Source organism: Hemitrygon akajei, chromosome 3 (genome assembly GCF_048418815.1).
Source record: "Hemitrygon akajei chromosome 3, sHemAka1.3, whole genome shotgun sequence".
NCBI classification, from domain to species: domain Eukaryota; kingdom Metazoa; phylum Chordata; class Chondrichthyes; order Myliobatiformes; family Dasyatidae; genus Hemitrygon; species Hemitrygon akajei.
The window spans coordinates 180,119,183-180,145,320 of NC_133126.1; the positions used below are offsets into that span (position 1 = coordinate 180,119,183).

The following is a 26,138-nucleotide window of genomic DNA, read 5'->3' on the forward strand; positions in this document are numbered from 1 at the left end:
GGGGTCAAAATAGAACACGCCTGTGTGCTGGACAATGTGGAGATTAAGGAAGAAGTGTTGGATCTTCTTAAAAACATCAAGATTGATAAGTCCCCCAGGGCCGGATGTGATACACCCCAGGTTGCTGTGGGAAGTGAGAGAAGAAATCGCTGGAGCAGTAGCTATGATCTTTGAATCCTCTTTGGCTACAGGAGAAGTACCGGAGGACTGGAGAATGGCAAATGTAGTTCCCTTGTTTAAAAAAGGTAATAGCGAGAATCCTGGGAACTATAGACCGGTGAGTCTTACGTCAGTGGTCTGCAAACTATTGGAAGGATTCTTAAGGATAGGATCTACGAGCATTTGGAGAAGTACAGTCTACTCAAGGATAGTCAACATGGCTTTGTGAAGGGAAGGTTGTGCCTCATGAGCCTAATTGAGTTTTTTGAAGAGGTAAGAAAAGAAATTGATGAGGGTAGGGCAGTAGATGTGGTCTACATGGATTCTAGTAAGGCATTTGACAAGGTCCCCCACGAGAGACTCATCCAGGAAGTCATGAGGCATGCGATCAGTGGAACCTTGGCTGTTTGGATAAAAAAAATTGGCTTACAGGAAGAAAGCAGAGGGTAGTAGTGGAAGGAAAGTATTCTGCCTAGAGTTCGGTGACTAGTGGAGTGCTGCAAGGATCTGTCCTGGGACCCCTGCTCTTTGTGAATTTTATAAATGATCTGGATAAAAAGGCGGAAGGATGGGTGAGTAAGTTTGTGGATGACAAGAAGATTGGAGGTGTTGTGGATGGAGCTGTAGGTTGTCGAAGGTTACAAGAGGGTATAGACAGGATGCAGAGTTGGGCAGAAAAGTGGCAGATGGAGTTCAATCCGGATAAGTGTGAGGTGATTCATTTTGGAAGGACAAACCAGAAGGCTAAATACAGGATTAATGGTCAGTTACTTAAGAGTGTGGATGAACAAAGGGAACTTGGGGTCCAAATCCATACATCCCTCAAGGTCACTGCACAGGTTGATAGGGTGGTTAAGAAGACCCACAGGATGCTAGGCTTCATTAATGGGGGGGATTGAGTTCAAGAGTAGAGAGGTCATGTTGCAACTCTACAAATCTCTGGTGAGATCGCACTTAGAATATTGTGTTCAGTTCTGGTCACCTCATTATAAGAAGGATGTGGAAGCTATGGAGAGGGTGCAGAGATTTACCAGGATGTTAAAACAAGGAAATCTGCAGATGCTGGAAATTCAAGCAACATACACAAAATGCTGGTGGAACGCAACAGGCCAGGCAGCATCTATAGGAAAAAGTACAATCGACGTTTCCGGCAGAGACCCTTTGTCAGGACTAACTGAAAGAAAAGATGGCAAGAGATTTGAAAGAGGATGTTGCCTGGATTGGAAAACAAGTCTTATGAGGCAAGGTTAGCAGAACTGGGACTTTTCTCTTTAGACTGTAGAAGGATGAGAGGGGACTTGATAGAGGTCTACAAGATTTTGAGAGGCATAGATAGGGTGGATAGCCAATACCTATTTCCCAGGGCACGAATAGCAAACACCAGAGGGCATATGTACAAAGTTAAGGGAGGGAAGTTTAGGGGAGACTTCAGGGGTAAGTTTTTTTACATAGTGGGTTGGGGTGCCTGGAATGACTTGCCAGGGATGGTCGTGTAGGCTAAAACATTAGGGGTATTTAAGAGCCTCTTGGACAGGCACATGGATGAAAGAAAAATAGAGGATTACGGGGTAGTGTGAGTTTAGTATTTTTTTAGGAATATATGGGTCGGCACAACATTGAGGGCCAAAGGGCCTATACTGTGCTGTAGTATTCTAGTGTCTAGTGTCTAATATTCATACTTAGTCTTTAGTTCAGATTTTAGTCTGGTTAAAGAAGGGAGCGAGTTAAGGGAATTATATTTTTTTGATGACAGCTTCATTTATTGCTTATTGTTTAAGAACGCTTGGTATGATACATTTAGGGATAAATATATTTTCGAGCTACCATGATAACCCTTACCCTACAACCACAATAATCTGAAAGCTAGTTATTAATATCTAACATTAGTGGGATATTGACGAGGAGTGATGGTGCATGGGGAAAAAAAGAGAGAGTCTAAGAGTTTAGAGCAGATTACAGTGGAAGTACTTACCAACATCAACATCTGTCAGCATCTTGTCAACAAACTGACAAAGAATCTGCCTTGGCTTTTGCACCACTATGTTATAATCATCTGGACTGGCACTGTTAATAATAAAATCAACAATTTTTCAGGTTAAGTACATTCATGCAGTATAATCTTATCTAAAACAAATTAGACTAATTGGATTAAACTGCTTCCTTATGTTGACTGCCATACATCTCACTTTAAGCAACAACTCTTCCTCAAAGGCTCTGCCATTAAACTGCTATTTCCCTCAAATCTCCTCTGTAGCATCCTTGAAAATAATAATGTCTCCTAACTTTCCACTTGAATATCTCTTGATTCAGAGTAACATCCTACAGCTGGTCAGTGGTGCAGTGGCATCCTCACCGGACTTCAAGGCATGGTCCCAATTCAAATTCGGCCGGCTCCTTGCACACTTTCCATCCATGCTGGGTTGAGCGTTGAGCTAGCAACTTGGCCTCGTGAAAAACAGACAAATGCTAAAGAAACAGCAAGGTTGCCACCTGATGCATCACAAGGCACAAGGAGCACAACATCAACAAACATCCTCCTACAGCATCAAAATTAAGCATTAGTGGCCTACACCAATTGGTGACTATAGCAAAATATTTATTCTCATTAATCTCCATGTACTGCAGCATCAGTGACATGACTAAATTGTCTTCTTCCAGTGCCTCCATTAAGTCCATAAGATATAGTGGAGAATTAGTCCATTTGGCTCATTCAGTCTGCTCCACTATTCCATCAAGGCTCCCTCTCAACTCCATTGGCCTGTCTTCTCCCTGTAACCTTTTGACACCCTTACCAATCAAGAACCTATCAACCTCTGCTTTAAATATACCCAATGAGTTGGCTTCCAGAGCAGTCCCTGGCAATGAATTCCACAGATTCAACATTATCTGGCTAAAAAAATTCCTTCTTGTCTCTGTTCCAAAGGGACATCCTTCTATTCTGAGGCTGTGCCTTCTGGTCCTAGACTCCTCCACAATAGGACGCATCTTCTCCACATCCACTCTATTTCGGCTTTTCAATATTCGATAGGTTTCAATGAGATGCCCCTTCATTTCTCTAAACTCCAGCAAGTGCAAGCCCAGAGCCATCAAAAGCTCCTCATAAGTTTCATTCCTGGGATCATTCTCGTGATCCTCCTCTCAACCCCCTTCAATACCAGCACATCCATTTGTTAGGTAAGAGACCCAAAACTGTTCACATTACCCCAAGTGTGGTCTAACGAATGCCTTAGAGCATTACATCCTTGTTTTATACTCCAGACCTCTTAAAATGAATGCTAATATTTCATGTGCCTTCCTTACCACTAGCTCAACCTGGAAGTTAACCTTTGCACCTCTGATTTCTGAATTTTCTTCCGTTTAGAAAATAGTCTACACCTTTACTCCTTCCACCGAAGTGCATGACCGTACACTTCCCTACACTACATTCCATCAACCATTTGTTTGCCCATTCTGCTCTTCATTCTCACTTGGTACCTCTCACACTGCAGTACTGTGTAAGATTTGCACACATGCGTTCACATCACAACCGGGTCATTTGATCACTTTCATTGCACTTAGGGGCCTTGCTGTATGCAAATTATCTGTGGCATTTTTGCTTATAGAACACAATGACTGCTTTTCAAAATTATTACACCGGCTGTGAAATATTCTGAAAGGGGCTCAGACTTCTTCCAAGTCACAAGATTCAGGGTCTGTTCTACAAATTTGACTCACCCAACAATGTGCCATTATTTCAATTGTCAGCATCAATATGATAACAAGTACAAAAACTATGAATTACCACTTTCATCATCGTTATAACAGTCAATCCAGTTGGCAAGGCATCACACTGCCAGAACTAAGTAAAAGGCGCAAAGTGAATGGTAGTAAGGAAGGTACCGTACCTTCAGCAACTTTGAAAGCTCAGCACCACGGCAGGCTGCTTTCAAGCCTATGGAGGTGGCAAAATCAGTTGCCAACCTTCTGATAGAATTCGCCTCTGTGAGATATGGGCTTTACATGTGTCCTGCTTCATTCATAATATGCAATGCCCGATCCAATGGAGTAAGATGACCATCAACTTAGTGATGGAATCTGGTTTCCCAGCTGTCCACCGACAGTAATGTAGACTTACTCACTCCCAGGTTCAGGAATACTTGCTGCGGGAGATTCTTAAGCAAGGTATCATCTGCAAAATACTTGAGGAAGTGCTACACATAAAGCTAACTCCATATATATTGGTTTCCAGTCCACTATTTTACTCCTTGACAAAAAAGGGTAAGATCAGATTTCTGAAGTTAAAGAATCATACTGCACAGAAAATAGCCTCTTTCAACCATTGCACCCATGCCAACCATCGGATACTATCTATTCTAATCCCAGCTTCACAGCACTGAGCCTTTAGTCTTTTATCCCACAGCATTTCAAGCGTTTATCTAAAAAATTCTTAATAAGTACCCACCTGCAATATTAGATTTCAATCACCCTCTGGATGAAAATATTCTGTCCCCCTCTGGTTATAAATATCTCTTCTCAAGGGAAAGGTTTCTTACTACCCACTGGATGTCTGCTCTTCACAACTTCTAAGTCCGTCACCCTTCGTGACTTCATCAGTGCTCGCTTCAGGAGTAAATTGATCCATCCCAGGAACATCCTTGTGAATCTATGTCTCTTCCAGTGCAATCACCCCCATTCAATGTATCACAACCAAAAGTGCACACACTACTCCAACTCTGGATTAAATAACATCTAGTTACGTAACACACCTTCCCTGCTCTTATATTCTTCACCCCAGCTTCTGGACGCAGGTGTAACAAATGCCTTTTCAACCATGTTAACTGCCTGCACCGTTGCCATCAGTGATCATTGGGAGTTTCCTGTGTACCTCAGAGTTTCATGCCATTCATTGGTTCTGATTTGTTGATCAGAACCAAAATGTAGCATCTCACATTTTGCAGAATCATCTGCCATTTCCCTGGTGGCTATCTTACCAACAGATCAATATTGTTCTGTAGCTTGGGATTGTAATTGGTTTATTATTATCATATGTCATATTGTCATAACAGCCTCCCACTCAATGTCAGCCAGACCAAGGAACTGATTATAGACTTCAAAAGAAGGAAACCAGAGGTCCATGAATCAGTCTTCATCACAGGGTTAGAAGTGAACAGAGTTAGCAACTGTAAATTCATAGGAGTTATTATTTCAGAAGACCTGTCCTGGTCCCAACATGCAAGTGCAATTACGGAGAAAAGTACGGCAGTGCTTTTACGTCCTTAAGAGTTTGCGGAGATTTGGTGTGTCACCTAAGACTTTGGCAAACTTCTATAGATGTGTAGTGGACTACAGAGTATATTAAGTGGCTGCGTCACACCCTGTTACGTAATCACCATGCCCTTGAATGGAAAAATCCTACAAGTAGCAGATACAGCCCAATCCATCACAGGTAAAGTCTCCCAAAGATTGAGTGTACCTACATGAAACGCTGTTGCAGGAAAGCAGCATCCATCATCAAGAACCAGCCGGAACATACTCTCTTCTCGCTGCTGCCACCAGGAAGATGGTACAAAAGCCTCAGGACTCACACTGCCAGGTTCAGGAAGTTACTACCCCTCAACCATCAGAGCCAAATGGGATAATGTTACTCTCTCCATTGCTGAAATGTTCCCACCACCTATGGACTCACTTTCAAGGGCTCTTCATCTCATGTTCTTGATACTTACTGCTTATTTATTTATATCATTGTTTCTTTTTCCTGCATTTGTAGTTTGTTGTCTTCTGCACTCTGGTTGATTGAGTGGCTTTTCATTGATTCTCATATAGTTATTATTCTATCAATTTGTTGAGTATACCCACAAGAAAATACATCTCAGGGTTGTATATGGTGACATATATGTACTTTCATAATAAAATTTTACTTTGATCTTTGTACCAAAGTACAGTGAAAAGCTAGCTTTGCATGCTGTTCATGCAGATCAAATCATAGCATAGTGCATTATGGTTGCACAAGGTAAAACAATAACAGAATGCAGAATAAAGTGTAACAGCTAGAAAAGCGTAGTGTAGGTACACAATAAAGTGCAAGATCATAACAAAGTAGATTGTAAGGTCAAGCTCTAATTTTATTGTAATAGAGCACATTCATTAGAGTTCATGACAGCAGGATAAAAGCTGTCCTTGAGCAAGGCTTTTGCATTTTCTGCACAATGGAAGAGGGAAGAAGAGAATATCTGGGGTCTTTGATTATACTGGCTACTTCACTGAGGCAGTGAGAAGTACTGAGAGTCCATGGAGGGCTGGCTGGTTTCCATAATGTGCTTAACTATGTCCACAACTCCCTGCATATTCTTGCTGTCACAGGTGGAGCAATTGCTATATGTACCAAGCTTGAAACACCCACATAGGATGTTTTCTATGGGGTGTCAAGAAAAATTGTTAATGGTCAAAGAGGACAAGTCAAATTTCTCTAGTCTCCTGAGAAAGTAAAGGCATTGGTGAGCTTTCCTGACTATGGTATCTATGTGCTTGAAGATTATTGGTGACATTGAGGGAAAAGTTACATCATCTTATTAAGGTCTCTATCTCCTTCCTGAACTCCAAATTACTGCTATTGGAGCAGACTTGCATATGGAGTTGAAGCAGAAACTGGCAACATCAGCACCAGAAGTAGAATAAGGGGCTGAAACACCAGTGGAGCACCAGTGTTGAGGATATGTTGCTGCCTATCTTTACAGCTTGTGATCTGTTGGTCAAGAAGACCCGAATCCAGTTCCACAGGGAGGTACTGACACCCAGATCTCAGAGTTTGGTGATACCTTCCTCACAATCAACCTTACCGTTAGCCCCGATTGGAAACGTCAACTACTCCTTTCTCTCCATGTATATTGCCTAACCTGTTGAGTTCCACCAGCAGGTTGCTTTGAACACAACTGTCATCTGCAACCTCTTGTATTGGAACAGTCCAGAAGAGGGTTCTATCTTAAAGCAAATTCTTATCAGTGAAAAAATTGTCACTTTACAGTTTGTGATAAACGTAATTGGCCATTATATCATTTAAATATGGGCATGACTTTTAACCGATTTGTTTGAAACTTAATTAACATATTTTGTTTATAAATAAAGCCATTGACTCTACAGTGAACAAAAAACACTGGAGGAATAACCAAATGAAGGGTCTCAAACAGAAACATCGATGTCCCTCTACTGATCACGCCTGACTGCTGAGTTCCCCAGCAGTTTGTTTAGTTTGTTTTTAGTTCGAGATTCCAGCAGTCTCCTGTGTTTCCGCATCTACGAGCACAACGTTAATATGTGCAAAGTTTGCCAATAGCCCAGGAACGAGGCCTGCTGGGCCTGATCTCTCCGTGGACGCTACCGGGTGGAATGAATCAAAGGTGCCGAGCTCACCTTTCCAGCTCCCGCAGAGCCGGTAGAATAGAGGCCATCTCCAGCCCCTGTTCACACATCTTGGGGTAGTATTCACCAACGTGCCAGAATCAGGAGCTCGGGCTTTGTAATTTCACATTGATCACCATCTCCCGCCGCGGAAGTCACGCAAATCAACCCGCCGGCGTCTGCCCCGCCTACATGACGCACTGTCAGCCAATCAAGACCACCTTCCCCGCTCGAGCCTCCTGTCAAACCCCGCCCACTGCCGTGCGCCCCTGCGCCGCTCTCCTCCAATTGCCTGCGAGGCACCGGCCGCACATCCGCCTCCTGACTAACCGCGCCCGCCTCTCCCGCGAGCCGCCACCAGACTCCGCCCCGGCCCGTTCTCGCGCGCCTGCCGTCAGGGCCCGCCCACTTCGCACCTGGCCTCGCTGATTCGCCGGGTCCGCCACGAGCCCCGCCCACACTCTCGACAGTCCGCTGCTGCTGTCCGAGAATTCAGTGAACTTTGTCACGGTGCAACAACCATTAACCTTAGTATTGGCTGTGGAATCAGCAGTAACGTTAATGAAAGAGGATCTTTAAATAGAAACTGTAAAATGACATGCAAATTAGGTCAACAGAACCACTTTGATGGTAGGCATGTTCATACAGGTTCTTTTCACCTGTTGTATATGATGACATGTACTTATGTACTTCAATAATTTAATAATTGAATAAATAAATAAATAATTTGATAATAGTAATTTGAAATTTGAACTCGATGCTTGCATACTTTCTTTCTACACACAGCTTGACACCATACATGTAGGTGACCACTACGGTAAGGACGAAGAGAAGAAGTGGAGTCATCGGGGCGCCGTCATGACAAGCTTTTTGCACCGATCTTTTTGGTGATTGCTCATCGTGTGGCGTTTCTGTAGCATTCTCCAGTTTTTTTTTTAACCAGGTCGAGTTGCTAGCTCGACGCTCAAACCCAGCACAGATGGAACGCAAGGGAGCTGGCTGGATTCGAACTCGGGACTCCGGAGTCCAGCGCTGATGCCGCTACGCCACCAACCGGCCTGGTAAGAATTACGTTGGGTATATTTTCACCGAGGAGATAGTTCCCCCAACCTCTGCCAATGATCCCTCCCTTCCCTCTCACCTCTTTATATTTGCCATCTTCCCTTTGGACTCTCAGTTCTGTCGAAGGGTCTTAACACAAAATGTTCACCATCCCTTTGGCTACAGTTGCTACTTGCTGAGTTCCACCGGCTTTTTAAAAAATTTAGATCATTCATTAACATGAAGGTTAAGGTTCATGTTTCATCTCTTTTGTTGGGAATGGACAAGCATTTGAAAGTGCTAATCCGAAAGTAAGGAAATAAAACAGTATTCTCAAAAATAAGCAATCCAGTAAGTATAAAAGCAGAACATACTGACAACACTAAGCAAAGCAAATCAGAAACGGTGAAAAGTCTTCACAGAAATTTTTGTGATATGGTATGAGGGCACCATGGTACCAACTTGAAAGGGTAACAGTAATAACCTTCTTCAGTGGTACAGAAAGAGATATTGGAGGCGTCTTTATGGAACAAAAATATAGTGCTTAAGTGAAAAATTAATCATTTGACACACCAAGGTTCGAGTTTCAGTTAGTGCAAATGCAGGTATTAAATAACCAATGAAAGCAAACAAGACACAAATTGCTATTGTCATCGAGTGTAATAGAAATCCCAAAGTAATTACCATTTTCAGTGCTTTGCTGCAAACAGGTGAAATGTATACAGAACAAGGCTAAAGAGAAAAGGTAGGAAGTACTTTGTAACAATTTACGTTTTTGGGTGGCTGTTCTTATTGTAAATGTTTCTTTGCAAGGTGAGCAGTAGTGACGTAAATGCAGCTAATTTCCATTTGACCATCTTTTCCCCAATGCCACAAATGTAAGAGTACCTTAAATTAGACAGGAAAAGGTATTACTCCCTCAGGAGAAAAAGAAAGTAAAGGAGGCACACTCCACTAGACCACTATTACATCATCAAGCTGCTGCAGGTAAATGTCGAAGAAGAGGGGGATGGCTGAGTTTCTGTTACTGGCATCACAGTTTCACATGCCCACAGCTGAAACTGTACACGCTCTCTCTCACACACACACACACACACACACACACACACAATCTTCAATTTTGAGACTTGTTCAATCAAAGGAACAATTTCAATGGGTTACTTATTTATTTAGTGATACAGTGCAGTAACAGGCCCTTTTAGCCCAACGAGCTCGCACCACCCAATTATAACTTGTGACTAATTAACCTACTAACCCATGCATCTTTGGAATCTGGGAGGAAACCAGAGCACCCCGAGGTAACCCACATGGTCACGGGGAGAACAAGCAAACTCCTTATAGACAGCGCTGGGAATTGAACATGGGTCGCTGTCGCTGTAATAGTGTTAAGCTAGGCGCTACCATGTCACCTGTAAATATCCATACCATCTGTAAAAATATGAATGGTGCAGTATCAACAAAGTAAGGTATGTAATTCTTTATTTTACAAAGGGTTTTTTATTTGAAATTTAAATCCCATTTCTTTTTCTAAAGGTACTGACTACTGTTAATATTTCCAACATTTTCAGTTTATAGGTCTTAAAATATGCAATACCTATATCTGCCACTAGATGTAACAGCATACTTAGTAAATAGCAGCAAGCTATTACAAGCATAAAATACAGAGAATAAGTGCTCTAAATTGTAGAGGAAGCTTGCAGTGTAGCAATTAGGAGCATGTGTCAATGTTTTTCAGTTTGTTGATTAGAATATCATTTTTTACCCCCTATCCCTGGTGTGGCTATCATAATTGTTCTTTGAATGGAAGGTGTTACTTAAAAATATTGTATATCTATTAGAAGGCATTGCATGCTCTCTCTGTCTCTGACGTGCTTTCCCTCCAGAAATGATAAATGTTCTCTAGTCAAGTTGCTGTACCTCACTTACCCAGCTCCCCTTTAAAAGGGACAGAATCACATTCATGATCCTGCTATTATAAAAGTGTCCAACTCTTCACTTGCCGTAGTTATCTGCTGCTGATCTGAAGTGTGTTGATCTAGCCATTTCTGGGGGTAGCAAATAATCATCCATATGTTGATAATTCCAGATGAGTCCACTTCACTCTACTGTTAATAAATTTCAGGTCCTCGAAAAATCTGTTGCCATTTTAGAATTAGAATCAAAGTTCAGAGTAAAAGCAAACTTATTATCAAAGTACATACATGTCACCATGAGATTAATTTTCTTGTGGACAATCACAGTAAATACAAGAAACAATAGAGTCAATGAAAGGCCACACCTAAGAGGACGGTCAAACAACCAATGTCAAAAAAGCAACAAACTATACAAATACAAAAAGAGAGAATAAAAGAAATAATAATAATAGTAATAAGAAATAAATAAGCAATAAATATCAAGGTCGTAAAATGAAGAGTCCTTTAAAGTGAATCCAATTCAGTAGGAACAGTTCTGCCATGGGGTAAGTGAAGTTTTCCCCTCTGGTTCAACAGCCTGATGGTTGAGGGGTAATAACTGTTCCTGAACCTGATGGTGTGGGTCCTGAGGGTCCTGTACCACCTTCCTGATGGCAGTAGCAAGGAGTGTGCATAGCCTGGATGATGGGGGTCCTGTTTTCCTGTGATAGTGTTTTGTACAGATGTGTTCCATGGTGGGAAGTGCTTTATGCATGATGGACCGGGCCATAACCACTGCTTTCGCCACGGCTTTTCCGTGCAAGGGCATTGGTGTTTCCACACCAGGCCATAATGCAACCAGTCAAAATACTCTCTGCCACATAACTATAGAAGTATGTCAAAGATTTAGATGAAGTACCAAATCTTTACAGGCTTCTAAGAAAGTAGAGACGTTGCAGTACTTTCTTTGTAATGGCACTTAAATGCTGGACCCAGATCAAATCCTCTGAAATACTAACACTGAAGAACTGTAAGTTGCTGTCCCTCTCCACCTCTGATCCCTGATGAGAACTGGCTCATGGACCGCTGATTCCCTCCTTCTGAAGTCAATAATCATCTCCTTGCTCTTGCTGGCATTGAATGAGATGCCGCCGTTGTGGCACAACTCAGACAGATTTTCAATCTCCCTCTTATACACTGATTTGTCACCACCCTTGATTCGGCCAATGACAGTGGTGTTGTCGGCAAACTTAAATGTGGAACTGGAGCTATGCTTAGCCTCACAGTCATACATATAAAGTGAGTAGAGCAGGGGACAAAACAGCCTTATGGTGCACCTGTGCTGAGGGAGATTGTGTAGGGAGATGTTGTTGCCAATCCAAACTGACTGGGGTCTGCAACTGAGGAAATTGAGGGTCCAGTTGCACAAGGAGGTATTAACAATGAGGACTTGAAGCTTATTGATTAGTTTTGAGGGGATGATAGTATTGAATGCTGAGCTGTTATTAATGAAGAGCATCCTGATGTCAGGTTTATTATTACAGGCATATGTCATTAAAATTGTTGTTTTACAGCAGCAATACGGTGCAATACATAAAATATATTATAAGTTGCAATTAGAAATACATTTTTTAAAATTAAATAACTAGTGTAAAAAAGAGAAAAAATGAGGCAGTATTTATGGGTTCATTGTTCAGAAATCTGATGGGAAAGGGGAAGAAACTATTCCTAAAACATTGAATGCATTTCTTCTGACTCCTGTAGCTTCATTCTGATTGTAGTAATGAGAAGAGTGCATGTTCAGGGTGGTGGGGGTCCTTAATCATGGATGCCAGCTTTTTGAGGCATCGCCTTTTGAAGATGTCCTCGATGGTGGAGAACGTTTCCAAGCTCATATTATACTGGTGTCCCATTACTCCTGTATTTGCTCATCTAGTTTAGTTCCAGATTGAGTTTATTGTCAGATACACAAGCACATGCAGTGAAAGTGTTACTTGCACCAACATCACAGAACAGAGCCTCGTAAAAACAAGATTCACCAAAAGAAACATAAACACAATTTTTACAATACAGCACAATTGGAACAGAAAAAGTCAATGTTAGCGAAAAGTGGTCATAGTATTGTTAAACTGTAGGGATTAGGGTTTTGCTGGTGATGCAAGAACCAAAGGGTTGAAGGGAGTAACTGTTGAACCTGATGGTGCAGGACGCCAGGCTTCAGTACTTCCTGCCTGACGGTAGCTGCAAAATGATGGCATGGCCCCCATGGTGGAGATCTTTGATGATATATGTTGCCTTCTCAACACTTTAATTGTTGCATTGCCATCTTTATGGTATTGATGATTGTGATTTGGTGTTTGATTAAAACGTGTATTCCTAAGTGTTGTTTGCCTCCTGGAGTTTTTGCCTGTGGTTAAACTGACCTTGTTTCTGAAATGGGAACAATATTTTCCCTATTGGCTTGAAGATTAGTTCCACTCCAGTGAGAAGTTGTTGGAAGGTTAAAACAAGCATGCTAAATATTTATGGTAGACTGCATGTAAGTGAGAGATACTCAATTAACACAAACCAAATAACTTTTCAAAATTCTTTTAATTTGTTATTTTGCTGACATGCAACGCAGGGATCCAAGACAGAAGGAAATTAAAGAACTGCAACTTCAGAAAACTAAGTTTACAGAGTGCAGTAGGCTAATGGGTTAATAAAGTTCAAATAAAAAGAAAACTCCCACATGCTGGAAATCTGAATACAGCAACTAAAATGCTATGAGAATTGGGAATGAATTAATATTATTAGGTGTAATGGGTACAGTAAATGAATCAACTTTTGATGAAGAGTTTCCATCGGAAATGTCGGCTGTTTATTCATTGCCATAGATGCTACCTGACTTGTTGAGTTCTTACAGCATTTTGTGTGTGTTGCTCTGGAGCAATGTATTTGCAGCAATACATAGAGGTACCAACTAGAGAAGGGGCAGTGTCGGATCTTCTGTTAGGGAATGAAATAGGTCAGGTGACGTAGGTATGTATTGGGGAATACTTCAGGTCCAGTGATCACAATGCCATTAGTTTCAATATAATTATGGAGAAGGATAGGACTGGACTCAGGATTGAGATTTTTGATCGGAGAAAGGCAAACTTTGAGGAGATGTGAAAGGATTTAGAAGGAGTGGATTGGGACAATTTGTTTTATGGGAAGGAAGTAATAGAGAAATGGCTGTCATTTAAAGGTGAAATTTTGAGGGTACAGTATCTTTGTGTTCCTGTTAGGTTGAAAGGAAAGGTTAAAAGTTTGAGAGAGCCATGGTTTTCAAGGAATATTGGAAACTTGGTTTGGAAAAAGAGAGAGATCTACAATAAATATAGGCAGCATGGAGTAAATGAGGTGCTCAAGGAATATGAAGAATGTAAAAAGAATCTTAAGAAAGAAATTAGAAAAGCTAAAACATACGAGGTTGCTTTGGCAAGAAAGGTGAAAATAAATCCTAAGGGTTTCTACAGTTATATTAATAGCAAAAGGATAGTGAGGGATAAAATTGGTCCCTTAGAGAATCAGAGTGGACATCTATGTGTGGAGCCAAAAGATATGGGGGAGACTTTAAACAATTTCTTTTCTTCAATATTCACTAAGGAGAAGGATATTGAATTATGTAAGGTAAGGGAAACAAGTAGGGAAGTTATGGAAACTATGACGATTAAAGAGGAGGAGGTACTAGTGCTTTTAAGGAATATAAAAGTAGATAAATCTCTGAGTCCTGACAGAATATTCCTTAGGACCTTGAGGGAGGTTAGTGTAGAAATAGCAGGGGCTCTGACAGAAATATTTCAAATGTCATTAGAAACGGGGATGGTGCCGGAGGATTGGCGTATTGCTCATGTGGTTCCATTGTTTAAAAAGGGTTCTAAGAGTAAACCTAGCAATTATAGGCCTGTCAGTTTGACGTCAGTGGTGGGTAAATTAATGAAAAGTATTCTTAGAGATGGTATATATAATTATCTGGATAGACAGGGTCTGATTAGGAACAGTCAACATGGATTTGTGCGTGGAAGGTCATGTTTGACAAATCTTATTGAATTTTTTGAAGAGGTTACGAGGAAAGTTGACGAGGGTAAAGCAGTGGATGTTGTCTATATGGACTTCAGTAAGGCCTTTGACAAAGTTCCGCACGGAAGGTTAGTTAGGAAGGTACAATCGTTAGGTATTAATATTGAAGTAGTAAAATGGATTCAACAGTGGCTGGATGGGAGATTCCAGAGAATAGTGGTGGATAACTGTTTGTCCGGTTGGAGGCCGGTGACTACTAGTGTGCCTCAGGGATCTGTACTGGGTCCAATGTTGTTTGTCATATACATTAATGATTTGGATGATGGGGTGGTAAATTGGATTAGAAAGTATGCAGATGATACTAAGGTAGGTGGCATTGTGGATAATGAAGTAGGTTTTCAAAGTTTACAGAGAGATTTAGGCCAGTTAGAAGAGTGGGCTGAACAATGGCAGCTGGAGTTTAATGCTGGTAAGTGTGAGGTGCTACATTTTGGTAGGACTAATCCAAATAGGACATACATGGTAAATGTTAGGGCATTGAAGAATGTAGTAGAACAGAGTGATCTAGGAACAATGGTGCATAGTTCCCTGAAAGTGGAATCTCATATGGATAGGGTGGTGAAGAAAGCTTTTGGTATGCTGGCCTTTATAAATCAGAGCATTGAGTATAGGAGTTGGGATGTAATGTTAAAATTGTACAAGGCATTGGTAAGGCCGAATTTGGAGTATTGTGTACAGTTCTGGTCACCGAATTATAGGAAAGATGTCAACAAAATAGAGAGAGTACAGAGAAGATTTACCTGGGTTTCAGCACCTAAGTTACAGGGAAAGGTTGAACAAGTTAGGTCTTTATTCTTTGAAGCTTAGAAGGTTGAGGAGGGACTTGATAGAGGTATTTAAAATTATGAGGGGGATAGATAGAGTTGACATGGATAGGCTTTTTCCATTGAGAGTAGGGGAGATTCAAACAAGAGGACATGAATTGAGAGTTAGGGGGCAAAGGTTTAAGGGGGGGAACTTCTGTACTCAGGGAGTGGTAGCTGTGTGGAACGAGCTTCCAGTAGAAGTGGTAGAGGCAGGTTCGGTATTGTCATTTAAAGTAAAATTGGATAGGTATATGGACAGGGAAGGAATGGAGGGTAATGGGCTGAGTGCAGGTTGGTGGGACTAGGTGAGAGTAAGCGTTCGGCACGGACTAGGCCGAGATGGCCTGTTTCCGTGCTGTAATTGTTACATGGTTATATGGATCTGCAGTATCTTTGTGTTCATAACTTTAAATGCATACTTCTTCTCAAGATTAGAAACATAATTTTGGTAAAATTTGATTAATCGAGTGATAGTGAAAGAGAATAAATAATACGTAATATTTTAATCGCACAGAGATAATGAACTGAATCTCTCTCTCTCCCTCCCTCACTCCCCGGTGTTGGGGAACACTACAATCCACAACATCGCTGTATTATTACTGCTACATATTCCCAATTCAGTTGGTATTTTATATTCGTTATATCGAGAAAAGAATAATTAGTTAATACATCTAAAATGTGATTGCTGAATGCCTGAAATGCCTTATATAAATTTTACAGACTTACGTCCATAACATATCACATGTGAAACTGACACGAAGGATTGCGTTCATAATGTAGTAAACCGTTTATGGGATATTTGCAGTATTCATTTTGCAAGTTCCAAAAAGAATAAAGTGATGGTTACGTATCGAACACTGACAGAATAACTTCTACCAGCAAATATTTTATATGCGTCTGAAACATTCTGACTAATGCAAGATTCTCGCAGTTCTAACCGAAGTTCAAGTCCAAGAAACTTTCAACCTCCCGGTTCACAGCAGCTGCCATTGTCGGTACATACAAGGAATTACAAACTCGTCGTTCGCCCAACAATACAGAGCCTGTTTAATTTACCGAGCATTTCTTCCCCCGTTTACAGGCAAAAGTGTTCTACCATGATCATAGCAACCATTGCCTCCGTACCCACGTCCATTGTCCCACCTAAGAGCCCACCTCTCCATTTTCTGTCGATATGATTGGCTGTATCGCTTGATTGAGACCTGTAGTTGAAAGCAAATGAAGCACCTGGATAACTGGAGAGTTGTCAATAAAATGACGTCACCACAAGGCTGCGCCTAGGTTAGCTTTCCTCCTACGTGATACGTACCCTTTTTTACACCTGCTTTCAAAAGCAAGCAGATTCAACCAGTAAGTAATACAAATGTTAATTTTAACATAAAAATGTGCTTATTTGGTTTTGCAAAACATGGAGTTAAAATGTTGACGTCTAGAATTAGTGGTTTGATTCAGTATGGTAAAACGTTATACTTTTTAAAAGCTACTCTTGGCAAGTTGATAGCTATTTTTTAATTAGTTGAAACTGTCGAAATAAGCTTCAGACATGTTCTAACCCCGATGAATCGGATAACTTCTTAGCAGAAAATTACAGAGTTTCTAAAAGATTATAGGCGGAATTTTGGTTAATATTATGAACTAACCCATTATTGTTGGAAACCGGTTTTCAGTTTGTGTTTCAAACCTTGAATTGTATTCGGCGCTAACATTACACCAATCCTTTGTTAGACCGCTGAACGATCTATTGAGGAGGTCTTGAATGTAAAATAAACTTATTTTACTGTTTCACTTTAACAAAGCAGTCATTAGTTCAATGTTGCAGAGTTAATTCCTTATTGAATCTGCACGAAACGTTCCATTTCCAGTTCTTCGAGGCTGCGGTTCTTTACTTCACCGCTAATTGAACCGCTTGTATTCAGGATCAAAAGGCAAATCCATTACATTGTTTGGAGTAGCATAACGAATCTGTACAATTTGGTCTTATGTATACCAGCATTTTGGTATTTTAACTTTTCTGTTTAATGTAATTGTAGTCAATAAGACACTTTAAAAGAAGGAAGTTCTATTTTTTTTTATTTTGCTCGGGTTTGGGAAGAATTTAAATTTTTTACTAAGTTATCTCAATTACAATCAGCCATTGCAACGCCGCTTCGTACTTGTGGAATAAAGCCATAAAATTTTATTTGTGCGTGACAGGTTAGATATCTATTCCGTAATGAAAGTTGCAATGACAATGCGTAGACAAATGCAGCAGGGTTTAAAAGTGGCCACATTGGTGTCTCTTCCAGTGGAATGTATGTTGTGGGCTTTTGCCACCTACTTTTCTGTACTGAATTTTTAGAGTTTTCACAAAGTCCTAGAAAAGTACAGCCCAGGAACAGGCCTTTCAGCCCATCTAGTCTGTGCCAATCCATTTCAGCTGTACCAGGACCATACCCCTACCATCCACATAACTCCTCTAAAATGTTGAAGTTGAGTTGGCATGCACTGGCAGCTTCACTACTGTGGAGTTGACAAGAGCAACAAAATAGCCTACTCACTCAAAAAGTGGTCTACATGCTTTTAAAATATAAAACATTTCTCCAATTTAGTTCTGTTCATACCTGTTGCATTATGTTTTGTGGAACTTTATTGCATCTTCAAGTGTAGTAATCCATGACTAATTTGGTAATTAATAATAATACAGCAAATGTGGCAAACAGTTTGCAAACGGGAATATGGCAATGAAATTTTTTTTTTAAAAACTGCAGATTCAGGAAATCCTGAATGAAATGGAAGTGCTCAGCAGGTCAGACATCAGCTTTGGAGGAGAAACGGGTAATGGTTTGGGTCAGAGAACTCTCGTCTGAAATTAGTTTTTTTTTAAAAAAAGGCCTGAATAGAGTGAATGTGGAGAGGATGTTTCCAGTAGTGAGAGAGTCGAGGGCCAGAGAGTACAGCATCAGAATAAAGCAAAATCCATTTAGAACAGAGATGAGAAGGAATGTCTTCAGAGGGTGGTGACTCTGGAGTTCATTGTAACAAGTAGCTGTGGGGGCCAAGTCATTGAGTATATTTAAAGCAGAGCTTGATAGGTTCTTGATCAGTAAGGGTATTGAAGATTATGTGGAGGATGATAGGGTTGAGAGGCAATAAACAGTCAGCTATGCTTGAAGGGTGGAGCAGATTCAATTGCCAAATGACCCAATTCTGTTATGTGTTTTATTGTCTTACTTTGTAGAGAAGCTGGCAGGAGATGTGGATAATAACATTGAATTATCAAAGGTTGGGTTGTTGTTGAGTTGAAGCTACCATTGGTCAGAGTTGACCTTGGATATTGTGTCTTAGCTGTCTGGATACACAAGCCTGGGCAGTATGATATGGAGAGCAAGCTCCCCCTCTCTGCACATCTAATGAACCCAAAGGAATGGCAACAACGATACAGTTTAGTACCAGCAGCATTGTTGTCAGTCAGCATTGAACTCAATATAGGACTCCCTTAGAGATGCCAATTCCAGATTTTTCCCTCAGGGTTTCTTCCCAAAGCCTTCCGCATTAGTGGGTATAGCTGCAAGGCAGTGGAGGTTTGAGATCAGAGTTTTCCTTTTCCTTGATGAGCTGTGAACCACGGCTGACTCGCCCCATCTGCCTGAAGTGACTAGTTTTCAGGCACCAGTAACCCGCCTTTGCCCCTTCTGTCAGCAGAAACTGTTACGCTGGGTTTAGTAGCTTAGACACACATGAAGGCCAGGAGATGAAGAGCATTTAATAGGTAGTGAGAGCTTGTCACCATTATCACCCTGGCTATAGCAACCTCAAGGAACCTTAACAACACATACAAAATGCTGGAGGAACTCAGCAGGCCAGATAGTAATTATGGAAAAAAAGTACAACGGATATCTTCAGCTGAGACCTTCAGCAGGACGGGAGAAAAAAGATGAGGAGTCAGAGCTCGAAGACGGGGGGAGGAGAGGAAGAAACACAGTGATAGGTGAAACTGGGAGGGGTGGAGTAAAGAGCTGGGAAGTTGATTGGTGAAAGAGATACAGGCTAGAGAAGGGAGGAATCTAATAGGATAGGACAGGAGGCCATGGAAGAAAGAAAAAGGGGGAGGAGCACCAGAGGGAGGCAATGGGTGAGCAAGGAGATAAGGTACAAAAGGGAAAAGAAGAATAGGGAATAGAGAAGGGCTGAGCATTACCAGAAGTTCAAGAAATTGATGTTCATGCCGTCAGTTTGGAGGCTACCCAGATGGAATAGCTTTTGCTCTTCCAACCTGAGTGTGGCCTCATCACGACAGTAGAGGAGGTCATGGATGGACATGTTGGAATGGGAAGTGGAATTAAAATGGGTGGCCTCTGGGAGACAGAGCACAGGTGCTCGGCAAAGCAATGTCTTAATCTATGTCAGCTCTCACCGATATACAGGAGATCACACCAGGAGCACCAGATATAATAGATGTCCCCAAAAGACTCACAGGTGAAGTGTTGCCTCACCTGGAAGGACTGTTTGGGGCCCTGAATGGTAGTGAGGGAGGAGGTGTAGTGGCAGGTGTAGCACTTGTTCCACTCACAATAATAAATGCCAGGAGGGAGATTAGTGGGGAGGGATGAGTAGACAAAGGACTCAAGTAGGGAGCAATCCTTGCTGAAAGCAGAAAGTTGGGGGGGGGGGGGGGAGAGAGGGAAAGTTGTAGTTGGATCCCGTTGGAGATTGCAGAAGTTGTAGAGAATTATGTGCTGGATATGAAGGCTGATGGGATGGTGGGTGAGGACAAGAGAAACCCTATCCCTGGTGGGGTGGCGGGAGGATGGAGTGAGAGAAGACATGCATGAAATGGAAGAGATGCAGTTAAGGGCAGAGTTGATGGTGGAAAAGGGAAGCCCCTTACTTTGAAGAAAGAGGACATTCTGGAATGAAAAGCCTTTTCCTGAGAGTAGATGCGGCGGAGACGAAGGAATTGAGAGAAGGGGCTGGCATTTTTATAAGTAACATGGGGTAGAGGTAAAGACCAGGTAGCTGTGAGAGTCAGTGGGTTTGTAATAGACATCAGTGGATACGCTGCCTCCAGAGATAGGCAGAGATTGAGAGAAAGGAGAGGGAGGTGTCAGAAATGGACCAGGTAAATTTGAGGGCAGGATCGAAGTTGGAAGCAAAGTTGATGAAGTCAAAGAGCTCTGCAGAGGTGCAGGAAGCAGCTCCAATACAGTCATCAATGTAGAGTTGGAAAAGTGGGAGAGTGACACCAGTGTAGGCTTGAACATAGATTGTTCCATGTAGCTGACAAAAAGGGCAGGAATAGCTGGAACCCATGCAAATACCCATGGCTACACCTTTTGTTTGAAGGAAGTGGGAGGAGCCAAAGGAGATAGTATTGAAAGCTAGATGGAGGAGAGTGGTGATGGAAGGGAACAGGTTGGGTGTGGTGTCCAGAAAGAAATGGAGAGTTTTGCGGCCTTCCTGGTGGGGGATTGAGGTGTATAGGGACTGGACATCCATGGTGAAAATAAGATGCTCGGGGCCAGGGAACTTAAAAATCTTTGAAAAGATTTAGCGTGTGTAAAGTGTCACAGATGTAGGTAGGAAAAGACTGAACGGGTTTGGGGGGGCTGTAAGTAGAGTCGAAGTATGCAGATATATGAGTTCAGTGGAACAGGAGCAAGCTGAAACAATGAGTCTACCTAGACAGGCTGGTTTGTGAATTTTGGGTAGGAGGTAGATATGTGAGGTGTTGGGTGAGAGAACTATGAGGTTGGTGGCAGTGAATGGGAGATCCCCAATGCTAATAAAGCCATAAGGCATAGGAGCAGAATTAGGCCCATTGAGTCTGCTCTGCCATTCAATCATGGCTGATCCTTTTTTATTCTCCTCCTCAACGCCAGTTCCCGGCCTTCTCCTTGTAACCTTAAATGCCATGTCCAATCAAGAACCTATCAATCTCTGCCTTAAATACACCCAATAACCTGGCCTCCACAACTGCCTGTAGCAACAAATTCCACAAATTCACCACCTTTTGGCTAAAGAAATGTCTCCGCATCTCTGTTTTGAAAGGGCGCCCCTCTATCCTGAGGCTGTGTCCTCTTGTCCTAGACTTTCCTATCATGGGAACATCCTTTCCACATCTACTCTGTCTAAGCCTTTCAACATTCAAAAGGTTTCAATGAGATTCTCCCTCATCCTTCTGAATTCCAGTGAGTACAGACCTAGAACCATCAAATATTCCTCGTATGATAACCCTTTCATTCCTGGAATCATCCTTGTGAACCTCCTCTGGATTCTCTCTAATGCCAGCACATCTTTTCTAATATGAGGGGCCCAAAACTGTTCACAATACTCAAGGTGAGGACTCGCCAGTGCCTTATAAAGCTTCAGCATCACATCCTTGCTCCTGTATTCTAGACCTCTTGAAGTGAATGCTAATAAGGTCAGTCATGGCCTGGTGCTCCTTAGTGTGATCTTGTTTGAGGGGTATATAAGAGGAGGTATCTGACAGTTGTCACTAGGCTTCAACAAGGTAGAGGTCTGTCTGCCAGACCACTGCAGCAACACACCCCACCCCCTTTATCCATAGGTTTAATGGTGAAGTTGGGATTGGTGCGGACAGACTGGCAAGGTGCATTCAGGAGTGAGGTTGGAATTGGAGAGAGGGGTGGTGAAGTCAAGATGGTTGATGTCTTGTCCACAGTTGGCAATTAAAAGATTCCGAGCAGACAGAAGACCAGAGTGGGATGTACAGGAAGAGGAGGGTTGAAGACGGGAGAAGTGCAGGGTGGAGAGTCCTTGCCAAAGAAGTAGGCACAGAGACAAAGGTTTCAGAAGAAGAGCCTAACATTATGGTGGGTGTGGACACAAAGGGACAAAGGTGAGGCTCTTACTGAGGACAGAATGTTCTGCCTCAGAGAGGGGAAGGTCAGAGGGGATGGTGAAGACCTTAAGGAACCTTAAGTTTGGGTAAGACCAGATCTAATGGATTTTTATTTGGAGATTTTGGAGGGGATGGGAGTGGCTGACTAGAACACTGTAGGTAGGTAGCTAATTCTTAGAGTTATAGAGCCATACAACACAGAAACTCACATATATAGTGTCCATTTTTTCCATTGCAGCTCTACGCTCCTTTCATTTACCCACATTAACTGCTTTTTCTGTACCTTAAATCAAGTGCTTGTCAAGATGTTTCATAAATATTGTGAGATTAAACTTCCTACAATTGATAGTTTTTTCTACTCCCTCATACTACACTGGGATGGTGGGTCTGAGTTGTCATCAGGCTCTCAGGTAAACTTCAACCCAGTATCTTTTGAGGGCATTGAGAATAAACCAAGAGCATTTCTACTAATGAAGCATAGATTGTTTTTAATCTAAAGTTCAATTTTAAAAATAGTTTGATACAAGTAGCAATCGTGGCTTGGAATTGCATGTGCCAGTGTTAATCAGTTGCAAATTCTTTGCTGTGTCACGTGAAGTAAATGGAAATAGGATGTTGCCCAATTTTTTATGCTGTGCTTGAACTTTTGATGTGGTACTTCGGGAAGTTGAGCAGAGATGGTGCTTTGCTCAAATGGACAAAGTACTGATGCACTATTGAAGAGGTTTGGCACACTTTGGACATGTGTATCAGACAAATCATTGACTGACCTCTGTACTCATTCCCTTGACTAGAACAGGAACAAACACTAGCAAATGTGTGGAAGTAAACCAATCAACATTAAATTGCTAGAAACTCTTTTATTTGCCACTACATGATATCTTTAAGTTATGATTTTGCTTTACCTTGTCAATCATTCTGTTTATGTGGTATGATATATTTTTAAAAAAATAAATGCAGAAGTTTCCACAAAGCATTGGAGATACCAATATATACATTATAGTCTTTTATGGACATTGTCATACTAATTGCATTTTTTTTAAAAAGGAGATCAGCACAATTTGTGGAATCATTTTGCTTCCTGTAAAGGACTATGCTATTAAAAATATAAGGCTGAGCAGGTAGTATCTCTGAAATTCAGAAATGTTGTCTGCAGTAGACTAGGGTGGTTGTGGAGGCCAAGTTTTTATGTGTATTTAAGGCTGAAGTTGATAGATTCTTGATTGGTCAGGGTATGAAGGGATATGGGGGAGAGATCAAAAGATTGGGGCTGAAAGGGAAAATGGATCAGCCATGATGAAATAGATAGAGGAGGCAGACTTAGTGGGCCAAATGGACTGATTCTTCTCCTATATCTTGTGGTCTTGTGGAAAAGGCTCACTCCAAAATACTCCTCAACAGGGCATAGATACAGTATGCCATATAGTCTTGACATTTTTGTAAATCAAAAATGAGGTATAAAACTTGTTGCTTACAACTGTTTCTAATTAAGTGCTACAAGAACAAAGAAGTTAGAGGAGAAAGATAGTGAAGAGCAAAAAAAAACTGTATTAGCAAGGGGGAAGACAGAGTCAGAGATCAAACCAACATGGCCTGGTCCTCTTGTGCCAGTTTGCTGAAAACAGTAAATTCCATCCAAATTCCATTGCTTGAATTAACGAATAAGATCACTCCTATTCAAGTAATGCAATGCCTGCCGCTGAAATGGTTTCCAGAAAGTAACAAAGGCAACACAACCACTTTAAAAAAAACACCCCAAACTATTACGTGGAAATAGGTAACTATACAATATTACAAACATAAGGAAATTAAACTACAAGGGTAAATAACAATTATGCAGTTCAATCCAGCAGTTGTCTGCAGTAGACTAGGGATGCATACTCAGATATTTAATTTTGGTTCTTTTGCCTGTTATATCAACTTGACTATTTCCAATCAGCCCACAGATAATAATTAATGGTCCTAGACTACACCTGTGGCTTTTTCATAAATAGCCCAATCCCCTGGTAAAAGATGACATAATTGCTGCAATTTTGCACATTGAGTGTTTGTCTTCCATGATGAAAAGCCACAATTTACATGTGAGCAACACACAAAAATGCTAGAGGAACCTAGTGATTTCCAGCATCTGCAGAATCTCTTGTGTTTATTATTTGCATGTGTGATTTAATTACTGTTTAATTTGTCCTTGAACATTACAGTTGGGTCCAGTCTTCATAATACTGCATGATTTTGTGCATTTAAAAAAAAAATTACTTCAGAACCATCGTATATTTGATTGGTATGCAGAAAACCATTCTCTGTTGTTTTAACGAAGATACTAAGTTTTTAATGTTGCCGTAAAGTTTGAAGTGTTAATTTTCTTTTAGAATACAGTAAGATTGAAAGTGCATGAATGGATGAGATGGTCACAAGATGTTGCAGATACTGGAATCTAAAGCAAAGAACTCAACAGGTTGAGCTGCATCTGTTTGGGATGGGGTTTAGAACTGTTAACGTTTCTGGGTGAGAGCTTGCATCTATACTGAGGTGGAGGTGCTGCTTGACATGCCGTGTTCAAACAGTTCATTTTTCGTGATGGACAAGGTGAACTGTATATTATACATGAACACCGTAATGACATAATAGGACCTATAAGATATGGGCATGTATTTCTGAGCTCCTGGATCATAACTGAGAACTATCTGAAAGTCACACCAGTCTGATAGCCCTGCTTATCTGCTTACAATTGATTTTTGACCATATAAGGATATGATATCTTCAGCTTGCAACCTTTGAAACTGATTCATTACTTGAATAAATATAGATCTAATTAAAAACTCTTGCATGATTTTATGATGCATAAGCATAGTAAATTATTTGGGAAGGAATACACTCAGCACAAATGCTAACATAGAATGAAGTTATGCAATGGGATAAAGATGATCAGAGACTGATGGGAGGCCAAGTTCAATATCATAACGTGGCACCTGGAAATATTACACTTGTAACAACTACTTTCTGGTAGGTCTATGTGTAACAAGTGGGAGACATTCGAAAATGGGCGGGGGGGGGGGGGAAATGAGTGAGTATTCTGGACCAGGAGGGTGAAAGACGAGGACTTTCTGTCCAAGGTACCCTGGATACCAAGGGATATCAAAGGATGATATTGGGAGGTGGGGTGGGCAGAGAGAATGAAGCATATGACTGGTTTAGAAAACTACAAACAGGGGGGTTCCTTCAGGAGTATTTGTATTTCATTTAGAGATACAGTGCAGAATAGGCCTCCAGGCACTTTGAGCTGCACTGCCTGCAGCCCGCTGATTTTAACCTCAGCCTAATGGTGGGACAATTTACAATGACCAATTGATCTACTAACTGATACGTTTTTGACAGTGGGAGGAAACTAGAGCACCCTGGAGGAAATCCATGCTTTCTCAGTTGTACAAATGTCTTGCATACGTATGAGATCAGAATTGAACTCTGAGCTACACACCACATTGTAATAGTGTCATGGTAGACTCTGTGCTACCATGGCACCCAAGTATAAGAAGTATAGGGAGAAATATGGAGTTAAAAGACAAGGCATGAAATGTCACAAGTGGTTGAGATCAAGGAAATTCCCAAACATTTTATAAACACATTAAGGGTTAGAATGTAACCAGGGAAAAGGTAGGGTCCACAACGTGGCAAATGGCTTTCATAGAGCTGGACAATGTCGGTAAGGTAATGAATACTTTTCATCTGTAGTCAGTGAGAAGGGCATCGTAGTTTGAGAATTTTGGTGTTGGGGGCTGTGAAGTTCTCAAGTTTTTTTTTTAGAAAGGAGGTATTGGATATCTTAACGGGCATAAAGGTTGATTATGCTCAAAGCCTGTTGAAATGTGTCCTAGGTGGTAATGAGGGCTACGTAAGTGCTGTACTTTGTAAAATCTTATCGAA

General features: G+C 41.3%; 2 protein-coding genes across 4 annotated transcripts in view; one reads left to right on the plus strand and one right to left on the minus strand.

The window, feature by feature from the left end:
* atr (ATR serine/threonine kinase) overlaps positions 1 to 7,688 on the minus strand; it is a 135,557-nt gene extending 127,869 nt beyond the window's left edge. The window contains 2 exon segments of the mRNA XM_073039026.1: positions 2,132 to 2,223; positions 7,546 to 7,688. Of these exon segments, the coding sequence (XP_072895127.1) occupies positions 2,132 to 2,223; positions 7,546 to 7,604 (151 nt within the window). The 5' untranslated portion in view covers positions 7,605 to 7,688.
* Positions 7,689 to 8,056: 368 nt separating this feature from the next.
* The window catches only part of LOC140725692 (plastin-1-like), a 140,182-nt gene continuing 122,100 nt past the window's right edge, over positions 8,057 to 26,138 (plus strand). Inside the window, exons 1-2 of one of the 3 annotated variants that reach the window (XM_073041522.1) lie at positions 8,057 to 8,163; positions 8,320 to 8,594. The gene's annotated coding sequence lies outside the window, so the exon portion shown is untranslated. Of the gene's footprint in view, positions 8,164 to 8,319; positions 8,595 to 9,300; positions 9,320 to 16,640; positions 16,727 to 26,138 lie in introns of those variants that run through there. The other 2 variants (XM_073041523.1, XM_073041521.1) reach the window with 2 other exon arrangements.